General features: G+C 43.1%; 1 protein-coding gene across 1 annotated transcript in view; it reads left to right on the top strand.

Annotated features, from left to right (window-relative positions):
* Positions 1–962: 962 nt before the first annotated feature.
* Positions 963–20,536, top strand: part of LOC120999028 (alpha-1,4-N-acetylglucosaminyltransferase-like) — a 38,880-nt gene continuing 19,306 nt past the window's right edge. Inside the window, exons 1-3 of the mRNA XM_040429907.1 lie at positions 963–1,050; positions 14,390–14,540; positions 14,625–14,910. Of these exons, the coding sequence (XP_040285841.1) occupies positions 963–1,050; positions 14,390–14,540; positions 14,625–14,910 (525 nt within the window). The remainder of the gene's footprint in view (positions 1,051–14,389; positions 14,541–14,624; positions 14,911–20,536) is intronic.

Genomic DNA, 20,536 nt, shown 5'->3' with positions numbered 1-20,536 from the left:
CCCCGTGACAGTTGCCTTCCTGGACTTTTAACTTAGCCTGTTCCTAATTACGAGTTAGCTTAATTTCTTTGGTGCTCCACTCCGATGTCTCTGACCCCCATGGGTCAGCAGACTATCACTCCTGGGTGGTTGGCATAGTGGATCCAAATTCATAGATAATAACATTAATCACATCAAAGGTATATAGAGATTCTTTCCAAATACTGGGGGCATTACTGAAGGGAATTATACCTACTGGGAAACTATAAGGGTCCATTATAAATACTGGGTGCACTACAGAGGGGAAAATTTAAATACTGGGGGAACTACAGCGGGGCAATATAAATATTGGAGGCACTATAGCAGGGGATTGTAAATACTGGGGGCACTATAGGAGGGGCATTATAACTACATGTAGGGAGTTTTATAAATACTGGGGGCACTATAAGGGGGCATTACAACTACATTATTACTACTGGGGGTACTGTGGTAGCATTAATATTATTGAACACAATATGGAAGGCACTACTACTAATAGGGAACTCTGTGAGAGAATTATTAGTATTGGTGAGACTTTAGGGTGCACTATAACTATGAGGGGGACTATCTCTATGGTATAATAATTTTTGCAGTATAGCACTTGTGAGCATTATGGATCATAGCAGGCACAGTATTGTGGTTGATAGCAGGGTAAGGGCACATTCAGACGGCCGTATGTTTTCTTCCACACCCGTTTTCCATTCATTTCAATGGGGCCGCAAAAGATGCGGACAGCACACCGTGTGCTGTCCGCATCCGTTGTTCCATTTCGCAGCCCCGCAAAAAATATAGAGCATGTCCTATTCTTGTCCGCAATTGTGGACCGCAAAACACATATGGCCGTCTGAATGAGCCCTAACACTGTTTGGGTACTAGGAGTGTGAGGATGATGGAAAAATTATAAACCTAAGAGGTCTATGTAGCAAACTCTGCACAAACATGACATGGCTAAATTAATTGGTCATGGAGGTGTGGTCGGCAAGGAGAAGATGAGGAAAAAGAACATCTATATCAGAGGAGACTTCATTGGATGTAAGGTGCAGTTCGCATCAGCGTTTTCAATTCCGTTATTGTGAACAGGACTTTCTTTTCCATCCTGGATAACGGAAACCAGACAGATCCGTTATGTTTGCCTATAGACCACTATTATGACAGATCAAAACGAAATGCCTCTAAAGGTTTACATTTTGAATTCCGTCTTACAATTCCATTATTTTCCGTTATAACCATGTTATAATGGAAATCAATAACAGAATTGCAAAGCTGATGCGAAGAGGTATATGGTGCTGTATTACCCTGTATGTTTTGAAGTGCTGTATAGTATGTACTGTTTATCAAAATATGTCTTTAGCAGTAGGACTGGGGAGGGATTCGATTGAGAATTTGCACCGAAAAGGGAGGCGCTATTTAAATTTTCACCTCAGGCAGCAGAGAAACTAGAATCTGCGCTGTCATATGGTGCATCGTCTGGTCCATTGCATCCTTGGTACACCTTATGAACTATCAGAATATCTTTCCTGAGCAAGATTAGAATTAGTGTTGAACTAATCAAAGTTGACAAAGCATCAGAGGATTTCATGCTCCAATGCTCTCCCTTGCCATGCACTAAATTGCGCAGGGCAAGAGCTTTTTCTGGATATCCGGTGATGTACCAGGCTCTCCATGGGTAATCTAGGTAGAGGCTTCCACCAAGCAGTGAGCCCGATGATGACACCGGCACTAATGGGAGGGCTTTAGCGCTTCCCTAGTCTGTAAAATGGCTAGGGCAACGCTAAATCCCTCCCATCAGTGCCGATGATGTCACTGGGAACACTGCTAGGCGGAAGCCTCCACCTGTGTAAAAATGTAAACATCCCTTGGTCTGCGCAATAACGTGCAGGGCAAGGGAGAGCATCAGAGCATGAAATGCTCCAATGCTCATGTCAGAGGGGCTGAGTGGGGGAAGAAGAGGATCTGTCTGGACTAAGCTCTCAACCCGGACAACCCCTTTACTGACTTGATGTGCTCTGCAGATTTTGGGCCTAACCAGTTGATGAGCAAGTCAAGTGCTCTCTTTGCTGCCTGAGGTTGAGATCATGGATTATACCTTCAAAGGTCAATTTTTAGGTCCTTTAGTTCTTAGCAGAGTTGTCAAATTTTGAGACACTATTGTTCATTAGCTCCCTGCATGTAAGTTGTCTGGGGTATAAGGCTAAGATGTACATATCAGGAAAAAATTATGTAGTATAAGGGTTAAGCTGTGGTTTAGTCTCTAGAGGACCTGCTGGCTTGATTTTGGAAGTTACTTTGTCACTGGTCACTGGATGAGATGGGTCTTCCACTTCTCATGGGATGAAGCAGTCCAGATCATTATCTTTGTGTAATGCTTGTTTAAGGACTTTCAGTTTAGCTTAGGGCAGCTGCTTTTCTTTTCCAATTGGAAAATTCCTAACTGGGCTTTTTCTTTTGGTTTCCTTCTGTACTATTTTTGCACTACATGCCTTTTCCTGCACCATTTCTGCTCTTATCTCTGCTTCCTGGTATATGAACTTCTAACACTAGCTTCTTCTCTATTGGCCCGGAATTCTATTAGCTTGTCATATATAATGCTGACCTTCTACAACAAGACGATCTGGAAGATGGAGATGTAAGTTTGGTTGAAGTAGATGGATGTGATCTAACCTCTTGCAAAATGCAGAGTTCTGCCTTATCCTTGGCACCTTGTAATAAGGCATCCGTATTTTGGAGTAGAATCTTTCTCTGTGCTTGCTCTGCTGAGGCATCATCAATGTCAGTTACTCAGGAATATGATGTACTTTGCAGACAGTTGCTGGTAGCGATCAAAGATGGAGAGACAGATGATTCAGAGCTGTGGTTAACTCTGCTACATCATTGTTAAAGTGTGGAAGAATTTCTATGCAGTGTTCAGCTCTTTTCCATAAATCATCTAATTCATGCTATAGAAATTGTCTCTGGTTGCCTCAATGTACAGAGGAGCCTCTAGTGAGAGTGGCAATCTCTTGTACACGCAATGGAAGATAGTGAACTCGCTATAGTCATTCCCCTAATGACACAAGCTGAATGCAGAATTCCAGAGAGGGAGATACAATGGATATAAACAAATCAGATTTGTTCAAAATTTCACAAAAAATTATTTCCAAACAAATCTGTACTCTAAACAAATTTGCAACAAGGGATGGCAGAAGAACAGCTTAGGCCTCTTTCACACTTGCGTTGTCCGGATCCGGCGTGTACTCCACTTGCCGGAATTACACGCCGGATCCGGAAAAACGCAAGTGTACTGAAAGCATTTGAAGACGGAACCGTCTTCCAAATGCGTTCAGTGTTACTATGGCACCCAGGACGCTATTAAAGTCCTGGTTGCCATAGTAGTAGTGGGGAGCGGGGGAGCGGTATACTTACCGTCCGTGCGGCTCCCGGGGCGCTCCAGAGTGACGTCAGAGCGCCCCATGCGCATGGATGACGTGATCCATGTGATCACATGATCCATGCGCTTGGGGCGCCCTGACGTCACTCTGGAGCGCCCGGGGAGCCGCACGGACGGTAAGTATGCTGCTCCCCCGCTCCCCGCTACACTTTACCATGGCTGCCAGGACTTTAGCGTCTTGGCAGCCATGGTAACCACTCTGAAAAAGCTAAATGTCGGCTCCGGCAATGCGCCGAAACGACGTTTAGCTTAAGGCCGGATCCGGATCAATGCCTTTCAATGGGCATTAATTCCGGATCCGGCCTTGCGGCAAGTGTTCCGGATTTTTGGCCGGAGCAAAAAGCGCAGCATGCTGCGGTATATTCTCCGGCCAAAAAACGTTCCGTTCCGGAACTGAAGACATCCTGATGCATCCTGAACGGATTTCACTCCATTCAGAATGCATTAGGATAATCCTGATCAGGATTCTTCCGGCATAGAGCCCCGACGACGGAACTCTATGCCGGAAGACAAGAACGCAAGTGTGAAAGAGCCCTTACGCATTTTTCTGGCCTCCCTGTAGCTGTTGGTGAACCACACAGAGAAAATCATATGAAGGTGGAAGTGGAGGATGAAGAGCTACCACTGGAGAAGGAGAAGGAGTTGCTTCTGCAAGAGGATGAGGCTGATAATGATGACAGCAATATCGACCATGATGACTAGAGATGAACAAATCAAAGTTGACGAAGTCGAATTCAATCCGAATTTCAGGAAAAATTCTATTAGTCCTGAAGTCGAATTTCCTCGCTCTTCGTGGTAACTAATTATTTTTTTCTAAAATGCCTGCTGCACATGTTATAACAAGGAAGTAAGAAGCCCAGGAATGAGGGATCACCCACAATGCCATGCATTCAGCCATCCAATCAGCAGCTAACCAGCCCCTATGATGTCACAGCCCTTTAAAAAGTCTCAGCCTGCTCGGTCTCCGGCATTTTACAGTGAACTTAGTGCAGGGAGATACATTACAGGCGCTAGGGACAGTGTTTAGTAAACAATTAATTGGCAAAAAAAATATTGAGCAGTTCAGAGAAAGATTATTTGTAGTGTAGGGAAAGGATATGGAGGCATTATCCATACTGTAGGGAGAGAGCAGGGTCTAATAGGGGAGTGTAAAGCTGGGGTAATAGGAGTGATTACTATTACATCTTGCTGCACTAATTGGGGATCCAAAGTGCTCTAATACTACACATTTTTAGGTTTGCATTCTTTGATACATCAGTAATTCCAGTAATCCTTGCTTCTGTTACTGGTGTGAAATTGTGTTCTGATACAAACAGTTTTGGGGTGTTTTTATTTTCTATATAAGTACACCCATTCCTCCTTGATTCTGGTGTGAAATTGTAATCTGATACAAAAAGTTTTGGGGTGTATTTAATTGATATATAAGTATATCCATTCCTCCTTGATTCTGGGGTGAAATTGCGTTCTGATACAAACAGTTTTGGTGTGTTTTTATTTTCTATATATCGTATTTTCCGCCCTATAAGACGCACTCCCCCCCAAAAGTGGCGGGAAAATAGCAGTGCATCTTATAGGGTTAATGCTGCGATTTACAATGATACACGGCCGCCGCGATGCCGCACAGAGCAGTCGGAGGGTGTATCAACTGAGAGGGAGGAGGGGCTGGGGGCCGGCATCTGGATTAGGAATGACAGGGGGGACCGGTGCAGTCCCTGTATTTTATTGCACCGGCCCTGCTCACTGTTGTATAATTTTATCTAACCTGTAGGCATTGTTAAGATATAATAATCATGTGTAATCCAGCTGTATTACTTACAACTAAGTTCCGGAGCAGAGAAGAGGAGGCAGGCCAGGAGGGAGGGCGGGCTGGCGGCGTGTCACTCACTACGTCATACGCCTGCACCACCCACTTTATTAATGAAGCAGGCGGCACGGGCGCGTGACGTAGTGAGTGACTCATCGCCCGGCCCTCCTACCAGCCTGCCTCCTCCCTCCTCTCTGCTACGGAACTTAGTTGTAAGTAATACAGCTGGATTACACATGGTTATTATATCTTAACAATGCAGGTTAGATAAAATTATACAACAGTGAGCAGGGCCGGTGCATTGGAATACAGGGATTGCACCGGTCCCCGCTGTCATTCCTAATCCAGATGCCAGCCCCCAGCCCCTGTATTTGGGGTCATTCACAGTGCAGAGACACTGTTATGGGGGGAATCTGTGGATGGCATATAGCATAAGATGCTATATATGTGTCATCCACAGATCCCCCCATAGCAGTGTCATCCACATATCGCCCCATAGCAGTGTCATCCACAGATCCCCACATAGCAGTGTCATCCACAGATGTGCCCATAGCAGTGTCATCCACAGATGTCCCCATAACAGTACCATCCAGAGATCCCCCATAACAGTGCCATCCAGAGATCCCCATAACAGTGCCATCCAGAGATCCCCTCATAACAGTGTGTCATCCAGAGATCCCCATAACAGTGTGTCATCTACAGATCCCAAATAACAGTGTCCTCCACAGATCCCCCATAACAGTGTGTAATCCACAGATCCCCCATAATAGTGTCATCCACAGACCACCATTAGTTCAAAACCCACCAAAAGCACACCTTTTGGTTAAAAATATATTTTTCTTATTTTCCTCCTCAAAAACCTAGGTGCGTCTTATAGGGAGAAAAATACGGTAAGTACTACAGGTGATCATACCATAAAGGACCGCCGTTCGCCAAAGCACTTAGGGTGGTCAAATTCTTTTACACTTAATTTGATGCGTCAATCAGTAGTTGTGGAGTTGGTGTGAAATAGCGGCCTGATACTACACCCTTTAGGGTGAGTTCACGCTTCAGTTATTTGGTCAGTTATTTCCATAATTTTTGTGAGCCAAAACCAGTAGTAAAGCCTACTCAGAGATAAGGTGTAATGGAAAGATCTATGCCTGTTCTGTGCTTTTGACCCAAACCTGATTTGATACTACACGTTTTTGGGTGTTCAAATTCTTTTACACTTAATTTGATGCGTCAATCCCTAGTTGAGGAGTTGGTGTGAAATCCAGGCATAATACTACACACTTTCAGGGTGTTCAAATTCTTTTACACTTAATTTGATGCGTCAATCAGTAGTTGCAGAGCTAATGCGAAATTGTGGCCTGACACTATTGCTCTTTTACCCTTGCAGTTAATGTTACAGTACAGTATGTCCAACAGACAGGTGAGAGATCCACTGCTTCCTCCAGTAGGTGGGCAAGTAGCGATGATGAGAGTCGAGTGGGAGTTGATGTCATCATCATCAGTAGTGTTGGGCGCGAATATTAGAATCGCATATATTAATCGCGAATATCGGCAAATATCGGCAAAATTTGCGAATATTTAGAATATAGTGATATATATTTGGAATTTCGAATATTCTGGATTATTTTTTTCATCAGTAACATCCCTTCTTGCTTGTGGGCCAATGAGAAGGCTGCAATGTCTTTGTCTGAGCTTAGCAACATCCCTAGCAACCAATAGGAAAGTTGCCTACCCCTTACTATATAAGAACCTCCCCAGCAGCCATTTTCTACAGATATTTAAAGTTCTGAGAGAGACAGCAGTGTCATTGCTTGGCTCTGTGCTTTCCACACTACATTAGATACAGTAGATAGTTAGATAGCTTATATATATAATACAGATAGTTAGTAATGATGAGCGGCAGGGGTCATATTCAAATTCGTGATATGTCGCGAATATTTTGTACAATATTCGTCATATATTCGCAAATTCGTATATTAGTTATATCTTACATTCTTTTTTGCTTTACGCAAAAATTGGCAAGGTAATGATCGCATAATATGCGAATATTACGCGCTCAATACAGGCGTGGGTCAAAAACAAATATATAGCACTATAGAATATAGTGCTACATTTTCGTTTTTAAGAATATTCTGCATTTTTTCCATCTGAACACCCTGATTCCTCCCTGCTTCTTGCCTGTGGGCCAATGACTTAAGCAGGGAGGAATTATGACTAGTGTTGAACATTAGGAGCGAAGGCTGTTGCAATATAAACAAGATGTATGCTAACAATAAAGAATGCAATGGTACCACATCTAACGCACTTGACATGAATAGGGTGAAACTATGGTAGCACAGAACTAGACCTATCTGGGCCTGTATTCAAGCCAAAATCGCCCTTAAAGGAAGATTATGAACAAATAATATTGAAGAAAAATACAAAAAAAAGGGTAATGACTCAACATCCATTCCGGATTTTGTGTCCAGCCGTATGAGGGTATAAAAGCACTAAATAGAGAGTTGTGGGTTACCACTGGTGAAGAAGTCAGAGCTAGACTTCAAAACGCGTCTGGTGAAACTTATTATTGTACCCGCATACTTCTACACCAGGATGACCTTTGATTGATTAAGTTTTGGGAAGCGCTTTTCTGAATTCCAGTTTTCCATCGATACCGGCCCATGTACGCAACTGAGCATCTCAGTACATCAGCATAAAACCACTTGGGACGCTCAAACCTCGCGCGCATATACTGCCGACTACATAGCAGCGGTCAGCACATCTACCCGCATTGACCTGCACTTGTGCCTCAGCGTCCAGATATCCTATCACAGAGCCACGTGGGATGCAATCGAACACGGTGCCGGCTACACAGCAGCGGGCAAAGTCTGTGAAGACTTCAGGAGAGGTAACAGCGGCCAGTATACCAGTGCATGGTGGGACGCCACCGGAGGCACAAACTAATACTAGTCCGCTCTCTCATATAACATAACTCCCTAAGTACGGAGTAATGATATGAAATTGTACTGTCCTACATAACTACACCTATTAGATTGTGCAAATTGGAACCGCTCAGTAATTGCTGAAGTACCGATACTCCACTAGATTGGTATCAATCGCTATATGAAACAAAATCAAACTGATACTGCGCAATATAATATAGTGGGTCTAACTAATAGACAGTTTGATAACATTGTGGCCTTTTATATGATGGGATTATACAATTACCTCTAATATCTGAAAGACACAAGTTTATTAGCCCGGCTTTGACTTGGGGAAAGGGACCGGATCACCCACTACGATGTTCATCACTGTCATCCTGGACATTTGAGGTTACATTTGTTTTCAGCATTTTTTCTTCTTCTTTTTTATCCCATATTTTTTTTAATCTTTATCCTTGCATTTTTATAACATGTATAATTACATTTTGGGAGTAATATCTCTACCATTTATGTTTTTTCCTATTTTTTTTTATTATCATTTTTTATTGACTAATAAATAGACTATTTAAATCAACCATTTCTGTGTAACCCCAGATATAGAATGCCGGTCTACTTTTCTACTTTTCACAAGGAAAAAATATATTTTTCATTAAAACTCAGATCACACCACTAGTCCTCATCAAGCCCCCAAATCAGACCCACTTTCTTCATCAGACTTCAGATCAGATGCCAAAATCAGACTCTCAAAGTCAGTGAGACCTCAGATCAGACCCTAATTAGACCCCCAAGCTCCATTAGTCTCAGACCAGATCCCCTAAACTCCATCAGCCTCAGATCAGACCCCCAAGCTCCATCAGCCTCAGATTAGACCCTCCAACCTCCATTAGCCTCAGATCACACCCCTATCAGCCTCATATCAGATCCCCAACAGCCTCAGATCAGACCCTCATCAGACTCAGATCAGACCCCCATCAGACCTTAGTTCAGACATTAATAATATAAACTTACCTCACTTGCTCTGGACTGTGCTGCCACTCTGCAGATTCAAGATCCAGGACTCACCGCTCCCTGGTCTTCTTCCAGCCCACACTGCACTGTGACCTGACACACAGCATCAGGTCATAGTGCACTCCAATGTGCATACACAGTCAGGACACAGTGCAGAGCAGGGCCCGGAAGAAGACCAGGTAGGGTGAGTGCAGCAGGTGCAACACTGTAAGTGGAAGCCATCATTAGCATTTGGACTTTAAGACGAACTGCCATTTTTTCATCACTTTTGGGGGGAAAAAGTGTGTATTATAGTCCAAAAATACGGTATATATATTTTTTTTTATCTCAGACAATGCTTAGGAGTACAGTTGTAAGCCAAGGGGCCAGGGGAGGCAGTACAGAGTCATTAAAGGCTATGGACATCTTCAGGGCTTTTTTTTATGATTTATGTTTTCTCCTTTTAGGTTAAAAATCATTTCTAAATGTTTAAATACTCACTATAGCTAAACTCTTTTCCCATTGCTAAGAATATGACTTAAATGTGTGTTTATCAGGTCAGGAGATCAGAGATAAGGCTTCATATGAGCCATTAGCTGACAGAACTCTGGAAGGATAGTCTGCAAATAGCCTAATTTTTAACTGCATGTATAACAAAAACTACTTACTTGATGATGATTTTTAGCCCAAAATGAATAAAATTAAATCATAAAAACATTGTCACAGAGGTGTCCAAAGCCTTTAATCCTATTTATTAACTTCCACATCACTCCACTTGACTATGCAATTGATCCCCTTTATGGTTTCAGTAAGAAATTAATCACCACATAGATATACTTGCGATGCAATGTAACTTTTATGAAAGTTTTTCTAGCAAGACATAATAAGCCTGTGGTGTAAATTAATTCAACTTTTTTATATTTCTCCACTACTGCATGCGTAAATAAAAATCACTTTGTTCCCATCTACGTCTCTACAGATTCTTCAGAACTATCGGAAGTTTAGTCCAGAGCCATATTCCTTTTAAGGCTTTGCTAGAATTACCATTGTTTCTCTTAGCAGGTTATAGCCCATATTTCAGGAACAGTCCTTTTTGTCAAACTTGCTTCTTTTGCTTCCCACCGCAACTGTCAGATTTTTCTGTTATTCCTCATACCACAATGTCACATGCCACCTCACTCCCATCCTTATCTAATCCTCCTTATGTGGGCATCTGTGTGCGCTGATTACCACGTGCCTCCATATACTTAGATTAATCTAACAAGGCTATACTTCAGGTGTTGGGGTCTACTGCATCCCAAGCCCAATTATACAATAAATGCATTCTACTCCCCAAGGTCTCCTGTATGGATATACAAGCATGTTACTGTACTCTACACCACAGGCCATATATAACTATTTATTTTCGTATAGCTAAGGCTACTTTCACACTAGCGTTTTTTGCGTATGTGTCATGGATCTGCAAAAACGCTTCTGTTACAATAATACAACAACATGCATCCGTCATGAACAGATCTGGTTGTATTATGTCTTATATAGCCATGACGGATCAGTCATGAACACCATTAAAAGTAAATGGGGGACGGATCCGTTTTCTATTGTGTCAGAGAAAACAGATCCATCCCGATTGACTTACATTGTGTCAGGACGGATACGTTTTGCTCCACATCACATCGCGGACAGAAAAACGCTGCTTGCAGCGTTATTCTGTCCGCGATGGGAGCACAACCAATTTTGTGTAATTCCGTTTTGTTCAGTTCAGTTTTGTCCCCATTGACAGTGAATGGGGATAAAACTGAAGCGTTTTCAATAGCAGAATTGAAAATGCTAGTGTAAAAATAGCCTTACTCCAACAATAAATATCTTAAAACCTCTTATACAGTTAAAGGGATTGTCTTGGGAGGCACTTCTATAATACAGAACGTGATTCAAATGGACATCATGTAATAAATACTAAACTTGCCCTGTTGTGGCTTCTGCAGGGGAAATATCGGCTGGCTCTGCATTTCCTCAGCAAGTTTACATTTTGGCTTCTGTTTTGAAATCTTCTACTTTTATCCAATAGTATGAATCTGATTGTTTAGTTTGTTCACATATATCTTCCAATACCTAGTCATTTTTTTGGTTATGTGAAACTTACTACCTTTTATGAAAATGTTAGTTATGTTAGAATCGTGTAATAAATGTATAGTCTTTAAATAGCTCACACTGTGCATTTCATATATTTATTTCCTTTGCATATTAATCAAATTATCTATGAGCATTCATTAATGATACCTCAATTTTAGACGACATCATATTTCAGCTTCAAACTAACTGGTGATTGGCCTGTCCTGTGACCTCATAGTCACTCATTTACAACAGTGTATAACCTACAGTAGAGGGTGATGTAATTGGAGAATTCATCCCCAGGAAAAAATGTTTGGGAGAACCAGAAGGGTCCAGGTTGTTTTTATTGGCGCTCTCCAAGGCAATGATGCATATGGACACCAGGTGAGCCAGAAGAGCTGAACGTGTGGTGTCAAAGGCTAAGTGACTGCAAAAGCAACCACACCCGAAAGCAAAACCATTGGAGGAGTGGAGATAGCCTTCTGGACCGGCTTAAGTGTAAAGGAAGGTGCTCCCCATCAATATTGAATGCCTACCCAGGGGAATCCTGGAGAATCCCACTGCTTTATCTGCTCATATCTCCTAATGCTTTTACTTTAACTTTCAGCTGCATTCACTGGATTCCAATTTCTAACACTGATATCTTCCCATGTAGTGAAGATAATGCTGTGATTCTGGTATTGTTTAAAAGCTTAGAATTTCAGTTTCAAACAATCCAGAGAAAAGAGCAGCTAAAACAGCTGCCCCCCCCCCCCCCCTCTCTTGTTCAGTCTGGATGAGGAGGATGGGGGAGCCGTTGGGGAGCTGACAGTTGGAGAAGGAGAGAAATGATAATTAAACATGTATATAATTTTTTTTATTAACATCGTTGTAGCAACCAACATAATAAAGTTATGTTAATTATACCACACAGTGAATGCCGTAAATTAATTCTACAAAATAATGTAAAAATTCCACTCGCGCGGAAAAATCGTGCATGTTCCCGCAACGCACCCGCACCTTTTCCCGCAACGCCCGTGTGAAAGAGGCCCAAGAGGTTGCACCTATTATTAGGTTTAGTGGGTAGTGCAAAAAGTGCAGGATTTTAGGATGTTTTTAACATATAGACAGTGACATGGAAAATTAAATATATCACCAAAATTCCTAAAAAATATTTTAAACATAAAAGCTTAATTTAGACAATAGGTAATTTTCTGATGACACATTCCCTTTAGGCACTGTATACTGCAAAATGATCAAAACATACAACAAAAACTATCAGACTTGTCTCATGATTTTGACAAACACTATATTTTCTTTGCTTGTTGCTTTCTATGGGTGTAGCTACAAGGAGGGCAGAGGCAGCTGTTACACCACGGTCCTGATGACTGAAAGTGGTCATGTCAGCAGACACTAATATTAACGACATACAGTATGGTACAACTTTTGTATTGGGGACCAAGATCTTCAAGTTGGGCCTCTGTTGCCTTGATATCGCTTGAAGTGAGACCTATACCTTTGTGATGCACTTTGAATTACTTTGAGTTATAACCTACTGTATATGGGCAAAGCATTTGGACACATCTGCGAATCATTGAATTCATGTGTATAAAATCTAGCCCCTAGCCATTCAGTCTTCCTTTGGAAACATTTGTGAAAAGAACTGCTAGTTCTAAAGAGCCCACTGAATTCCAGTGTGGTACTGTGATAGCCACCCCTGCAAGTTAGTTTGTGAAATGTATCCCCTCCTAACTATTCCACAATCAATTGTGAGTGGTATTATTGAAAGAGGAACCACAGCAATTCAGCCAAAAAATTGCAGACCACGTAAAATTACAGAGTGCTGAGGCACATAGTGCATAAAAGTCGCCAATGCTCTGCTGACTCCATAACTGCAGAGCACCAAACCTCATCTAGCCTTAACATCAGCACAAAAACTGTGCACTGGGAGCTTCATGGCATGGGTTTCCATGGGTGAGTGCTGCATGGAAGCCTGCATGGAAGCACAATCTTGGATGAAGTGGTGTAAAGCATGCCACACTGTATTAGGCTACTTTCACACTTGCATTCAGAGCGTATCCGTCTGGGGTCTGCCCAGACGGATCCGCTCATATAATGCAGACTTTGGATCCGTTCAGAACGGATCCGTCTGCATTATATTGTAGAAAAAATTCTAAGTGTGAAAGTAGCTTCAGACGGATCCATCCAGACTTTACATTGAAAGTCAATGGGGGACGGATCCGTTTGAAAATTGAGCCATATTGTGTCAACTTCAAACGGATCCGTCCCCATTGACTTACATTGTAAGTCTGGACGGATCCGTTTGCCTGCAAGCAGCGTTCGGGTGTCCGCTTGCGGAGTGGAGGCTGAACGCTGCCAGACTGATGCATTCTGAGCGGATCCGCATCCACTCAGAATGCATTGGGGCAGTACGGATGCGTTCGGGGCCGCTTGTGAGACTCTTCAAACGGAGCTCACAAGCGGACACCCGAACGCTAGTGTGAAAGTAGCCTTATAGAGCAGAAGAAATGTGTTTTGTGGATTAATGAATCATGCTTCTCTATCTGGCAGTCTGATGGACGAGTCTGGGTTTGGCGAATACCAGGAGAACATTACCTGTCTGACTTGCACTGTCCCACTGCTACACAGTGTTCCATTGCTTAAGTGGTTACAAATGTGCTTTTATATGTGATATGAGCTTTTAATGTCTATGAGCTGTCAAGGAGTATCCAGGCTGTTAGTAGGTAGGTCAGTTACACCCACTCTACAGTGGTGGACAGAGAATTGCAAGGAGGCAGAAAGGAAAAAAACAGCTCTGTGTAGTGAACCATAGTGAACAGGACCAGATTCTGCTCAAAAGAGAGTTGATGTTTGCTGCCTGGTGAGGCACGCAACATTTCTGAATCTGGCAGCAGATTTTATGTGGAGATAGAAAGCAGTTCACCAGAGAGCCACTGAACTGTCCCAATTCCTATTTCTGTGGAGGTCAAAACAGCTGCGGTGATGGCCCCAATACTAGCTTCTCTCTGTTCTTTGGTGCAGATCCACTGAGGGTGGGACAGACAAAGGAGCCAGCTGTGACCTCCAACTTCGAAGAGTCTATGTATCTTAACCTAATACTAAAATCTGTTTGTCTGTTTTCTCTTGCAGATTTATACCGTCATACAATGACATTCACAAAACACTTCAGGATATTCCATTTCATATTATTGTTGATTGGTTCAGGATTTCTCTACAAAATCATCTATCAAAGGACCGATGTTTCCTACTTGTCCTATATCTTTACAACAGACCTTTTTCAAAATTCCTGGAATAAAAATCCGCCTGTGACTTCATTTACCTCAAAAAATACAGAAGAACACATAAAATCTAATGAAAAAAGGCTAGAAGATCTCTTAAATCAGGGAGATGGCATCATTTTTCTGGAGACTACTGACACAATGAAACCAAAACCTTTGGTTTTATGCTCTATTGAATCAGCAGCTCGTGTATATCACAATAGGCCAATAGTCTTCTTTATGAAAGGATTAGAAAAAGTAGAGTCAAATGTTGATGAGAAAAACACACTAAGATATTTTCCAACCCTATCTTCTCTGGATAACATCTTTATTTTCCCTCTGATATTCAATGATATTTTTAACAGCACCCCATTTCTTCCATGGTATAACAAGGTATTAAGGTTTTCATGATTTTCAAAAATTATACTTATTATTTCTTTGCCTTTTTTTATTTCAACATATCCTTCCATCCAAAATGTTTATTACATATTAACCTATATATGAATATTCTAAGGGCTGTTTCACACGAGCGGATGCCGTGCGTGGCATCCGCTCCGTGAAAGAGTGCCAAGACCCGATGCAGACTGCAGAGGCACGGAGCATTAACATGACTGATAATGCTCCGTGCCTCTCTGTGACCTCTTTACTACGAAATCACAGTTGTCACAAGGCTCTGGACAGGAACTAGTCTATATGAAATGACGTCAAAAATATTATACCAGTCCAGAGAACCATCATCCATTTTTTTTATTTTTTATTAAAAAAATCACTTAGGGCTGTTTCACACGAGCGGATGCCGTGCGCGGCATCCGCTCCGTGAAAGAGTGCCAAGACCCGATGCAGACTGCAGAGGCACGGAGCATTAACATGACTGATAATGCTCCGTGCCTCTCTGTGACCTCTTTACTACGAAATCACATGACACGGTGATACCAGATGTGTGTCTTCTTTCCAAAATGGGGTCACTTGTGGGGTAGTTATACTGCCCTGGCATTTTAGGGGCCCAAATGTGTGCGAAGTAGTTTGAAATCAAAATCTGTAAAAAATGGCCGGTGAAATCCGAAAGGTGCTCTTTGGAATGTGGGCCCCTTTGCCCACCTAGGCTGCAAAAAAGTGTCACACATCTGGTATCGCCGTGTCATGTGATTTCGTAGTAAAGAGGTCACAGAGAGGCACGGAGCATTATCAGTCATGTTAATGCTCCGTGCCTCTGCAGTCTGCATCGGGTCTTGGCACTCTTTCACGGAGCGGATGCCGCGCACGGCATCCGCTCGTGTGAAACAGCCCTAAGTGATTTTTTTTATAAAAAAAAAAAAAAAATGGATGATGGTTCTCTGGACTGGTATAATATTTTTGACGTCATTTCATATAGACTAGTTCCTGTCCAGAGCCTTGTCTGAACTTTTAGCATGGCAGAGACTTTTCACAGGTATTCACTGATGGGCATAGTAAGTTCATAGAACTTTTTATTTTTTGTCACAAGTTAGCGGAAAATGATGAATTTTATTTTTATTTTTTTCCTTACAAAGTCTCATATTCCACTAACTTGTGACAAAAAATAAAAACTTCCATGAACTCACTATGCCCATCATGAAATACCTTGGCGTGTCTTCTTTCCAAAATGGGGTCACTTGTGGGGTAGTTATACTGCCCTGGCATTTTAGGGGCCCAAATGTGTGCGAAGTAGTTTGAAATCAAAATCTGTAAAAAATGGCCGGTGAAATCCGAAAGGTGCTCTTTGGAATGTGGGCCCCTTTGCCCACCTAGGCTGCAAAAAAGTGTCACACATCTGGTATCGCCGTGTCATGTGATTTCGTAGTAAAGAGGTCACAGAGAGGCACGGAGCATTATCAGTCATGTTAATGCTCCGTGCCTCTGCAGTCTGCATCGGGTCTTGGCACTCTTTCACGGAGCGGATGCCGCGCACGGCATCCGCTCGTGTGAAACAGCCCTAAGTGATTTTTTTTATAAAAAAAAAAAAAAAATGGATGATGGTTCTCTGGACTGGTATAATATTTTTGACGTCATTTCATATAGACTAGTTCCTGTCCAGAGCCTTGTCTGAACTTTTAGCATGGCAGAGACTTTTCACAGGTATTCACTGATGGGCATAGTAAGTTCATAGAACTTTTTATTTTTTGTCACAAGTTAGCGGAAAATGATGAATTTTATTTTTATTTTTTTCCTTACAAAGTCTCATATTCCACTAACTTGTGACAAAAAATAAAAACTTCCATGAACTCACTATGCCCATCATGAAATACCTTGGCGTGTCTTCTTTCCAAAATGGGGTCACTTGTGGGGTAGTTATACTGCCCTGGCATTTTAGGGGCCCAAATGTGTGCGAAGTAGTTTGAAATCAAAATCTGTAAAAAATGGCCGGTGAAATCCGAAAGGTGCTCTTTGGAATGTGGGCCCCTTTGCCCACCTAGGCTGCAAAAAAGTGTCACACATCTGGTATCGCCGTGTCATGTGATTTCGTAGTAAAGAGGTCACAGAGAGGCACGGAGCATTATCAGTCATGTTAATGCTCCGTGCCTCTGCAGTCTGCATCGGGTCTTGGCACTCTTTCACGGAGCGGATGCCGCGCACGGCATCCGCTCGTGTGAAACAGCCCTAAGTGATTTTTTTTATAAAAAATAAAAAAAATGGATGATGGTTCTCTGGACTGGTATAATATTTTTGACGTCATTTCATATAGACTAGTTCCTTTCCAGAGCCTTGTCTGAACTTTTAGCATGGCAGAGAGTTTTCACGTGTATTATGCCTCATTCACACATCAGTGTTTTGGTCAGTGATTTCCATCAGTGATTTTGAGCCAAAAACAGGTGCGGCTCTAAATACAGAATAGGTGCAGATCTTTCCCTTACACCTTATATCTGTGGAGGCTCCAATCCTGGTTTTTGCTCACAATCACTGATGGAATCACTGACCAAAACACTGACGTGTGAAAGAGGCTGTACAGTGCATTAAAAGATTTTGCAGGTGATTGACAGGAAGGAAGCGTTCTTTCCCGGCAATAGCCTGGTCTTTCTGCTGCTATTACATGCAGTTATCTCCTCCATAGTCCCTATACTGACTTGTTGTTTGATTAGACGCCACGATCTGCGCCTGGCAAAAGATGTTTTCTAAGCATGTGTAATTGATGGCACTTTTATGGCTGTATTACATCTCATTATCTCAATAGAAATGATCTGGCCCACCATCTGCCAGTGTAATACAGCACTAACACCATCTATCAGACCATCAGTCAGACCAGAGAGGGTTCTAAAAATACTCTGTGTAATAGACGTTTCCTTTTTAAAACAATTTAATCCTGTAAAATTTCTGTTACAGATCTATGAATTCTCTGCTTCACCTCACTGTTCAGCTGTTCAGTTGCCATTGCAGCCTGTGGTCTCCTGAAAGCTCCCAGGCCGGGCATAGTTAAGTTATAAGCTATTAAGCCCTACCATTGGCAGAGTTTAAAAGGAATACAGTGAGTTTACAATAGACTGCAATAGTAAACTGTTTGCATGTTCAAATACCCTAGTGGAACAAAAAAATACACTAGAAAAAAGAGTTTAAAAAATAGTTTTAAAAATCAAAAAATTAAAACATCATCTATTCCCCATTTTACAAATAAAAATAAACAGTAAATAAATGTCATTGTCTCATCTGAAAATGCCTGAACCATTTTAAATATAAAAGTATCCCGTATGGTGAATATCATAACAGAAAAAAAATCAAAGAGGCTAAATTACAATTTTTTGGTAAATCAAGCTCAATTCGCTCAAAACTTCGTTTTAAGGCCTCATGCACACGAACGGTTTTTTTCACAGTCCGCAAAAACGGGGTCCGTAGGTCCGTGATCCGTGACCGTTTTTTCGTCCGTGGGTCTTCCTTGATTTTTGGAGGATCCACGGACATGAAAAAAAAAGTCGTTTTGGTGTCCGCCTGGCCGTGCGGAGCCAAACGGATCCGTCCTGAATTACAATGCAAGTCAATGGGGACGGATCCGTTTGACGTTGACACAATATGGTGCCATTTCAAACGGATCCGTCCCCATTGACTTTCAATGTAAAGTCTGGAGTCCCTTTTATACCATCAGATCGGAGTTTTCTCCAATCCGATGGTATATTTTAACTTGAAGCGTCCCCATCACCATGGGAACGCCTCTATGTTAGAATATACTGTCGGATATGAGTTAGATCGTGAAACCTCATTTCCGACAGTATATTCTAACACAGAGGCGTTCCCATGGTGATGGGGACGCTTCTAGTTAGAATATACTACAAACTGTGTACATGACTGCCCCCTGCTGCCTAGCAGCATCCGATCTCTTACAGGGGGCCGTGATCAGCACAATTAACCCCTCAGGTGCCGCACCTGAAGGGGTTAATTGTACTATCATATCCCCCTGTAAGAGATCAGGGCTGCCAGGCAGCAGGGGGCAGACCCCCCCCCTCCCCAGTTTGAATATCATTGGTGGCCAGTGCGGCCCCCCCCCTTTCTCCCTCTATTGTAATAAATCGTTGGTGGCACAGTGTGCGCCCCCCCCTTCCTCCCTCTATTGTAATAAATCGTTGGTGGTACAGTGTGCGCCCCCCATCGGCCCCCCTCCCTCTATAGCATTAACAACATTGGTGGCCAGTGTGCGGCCTCCCATCTCCCCCCCCCCCCCCCGATCATTGGTGGCAGCGGGTTACTAGCAATAGTACAATAGTAAAAGATTCATACTTACCTGGGAGCTGCGATGTCTGCTTCCGGCCGGGAGCTCCTCCTACTGGTAAGTGACAGTTCATTTAGCAATGCGCCGCACAAACCTGTCACTTACCAGTAAGTGGAGCTCCCGGCCGGACACGAACATCGCAGCAGCCGGTAAGTATGAATCTTCTACTATTGTACTATTGCTAGTAACCCGCTGCCACCAATGATCGGGGGGGGGGGGGGGGGGATGGGATGCTAAGTAACCATGGCAACCAGGACTGTTGCCATGGTTACCGATCGGAGCCCCAGCGATTAAACTGGGACTCCGATCGGAACTCCGCTGCCACCAATGATGGGGGGGGGGGGGGTGGGAGGCCGCACACTGGCCACCAATGTTGTTAATGCTATAGAGGGAGGGGGGGCCGATGGGGGGCGCACACTGTGCCACCAACGAATTATTACAATAGAGGGAGGGAGGGGGGGCGCACACTGTGCCACCAATGTTGTTAATGTTATAGAGGGAGGGGGGGCCGATGGGGGGCGCACACTGTGCCACCAACGAATTATTACAATAGAGGGAGGGGGGGGGGGGCGCACTGGCCACCAATGATATTCAAACTGGGGGGGGGGGGGGGGTCTGCCCCCTGCTGCCTGGCAGCCCTGATCTCTTACAGGGGGCCGTGATCAGCACAATTAACCCCTTCAGGTGCCGCACCTGAAGGGGTTAATTGTGCTGATCACGGCCCCCTGTAAGAGATCGGGTGCTGCCAGGCAGCAGGGGGCAGTCTTGTACACAGTTTGTAGTGTATTCTAACTAGAAGCGTCCCCATCACCATGGGAACGCTTCTGTGTTAGAATATACTGTCGGTTCTGAGTTTTCACGAAGTGAAAACTCAGCTTTGAAAAAGCTTTTATGCAGACGGATCTTCGTAAAAACTAACCTACGGCCACGGATCACGGACACGGATGCCAATCTTGTGTGCATCCGTGTTCTTTCACGGACCCATTGACTTGAATGGGTCCGTGAACCGTTGGCCGTGAAAAAAATAGGACAGGTCCTATTTTTTTCACGGCCAGGAAACACGGATCACGGATGCGGCTGCAAAACGGTGCATTTTCCGATTTTTCCACTGACCCATTGAAAGTCAATGGGTCCGCGAAAAAAAACGGAAAACGGCACAATGGCCACGGGTGCACACAACGGTCGTGTGCATGAGGCCTAATGCTGTATGGAGCCAAGTCTCCGAACAGCATTAAAATGTATGGGCTCCAGCGAAACAAAGTGAGTTATTCCCTTCGGCCATTGATTTTTAAACTTTAAAACCATTTT

This window comes from Bufo bufo, chromosome 4 (assembly GCF_905171765.1).
Source record: "Bufo bufo chromosome 4, aBufBuf1.1, whole genome shotgun sequence".
In the NCBI taxonomy this organism is placed as follows: Eukaryota; Metazoa; Chordata; class Amphibia; order Anura; family Bufonidae; genus Bufo; species Bufo bufo.
This window is presented reverse-complemented; position numbering and strand designations above follow the sequence as displayed.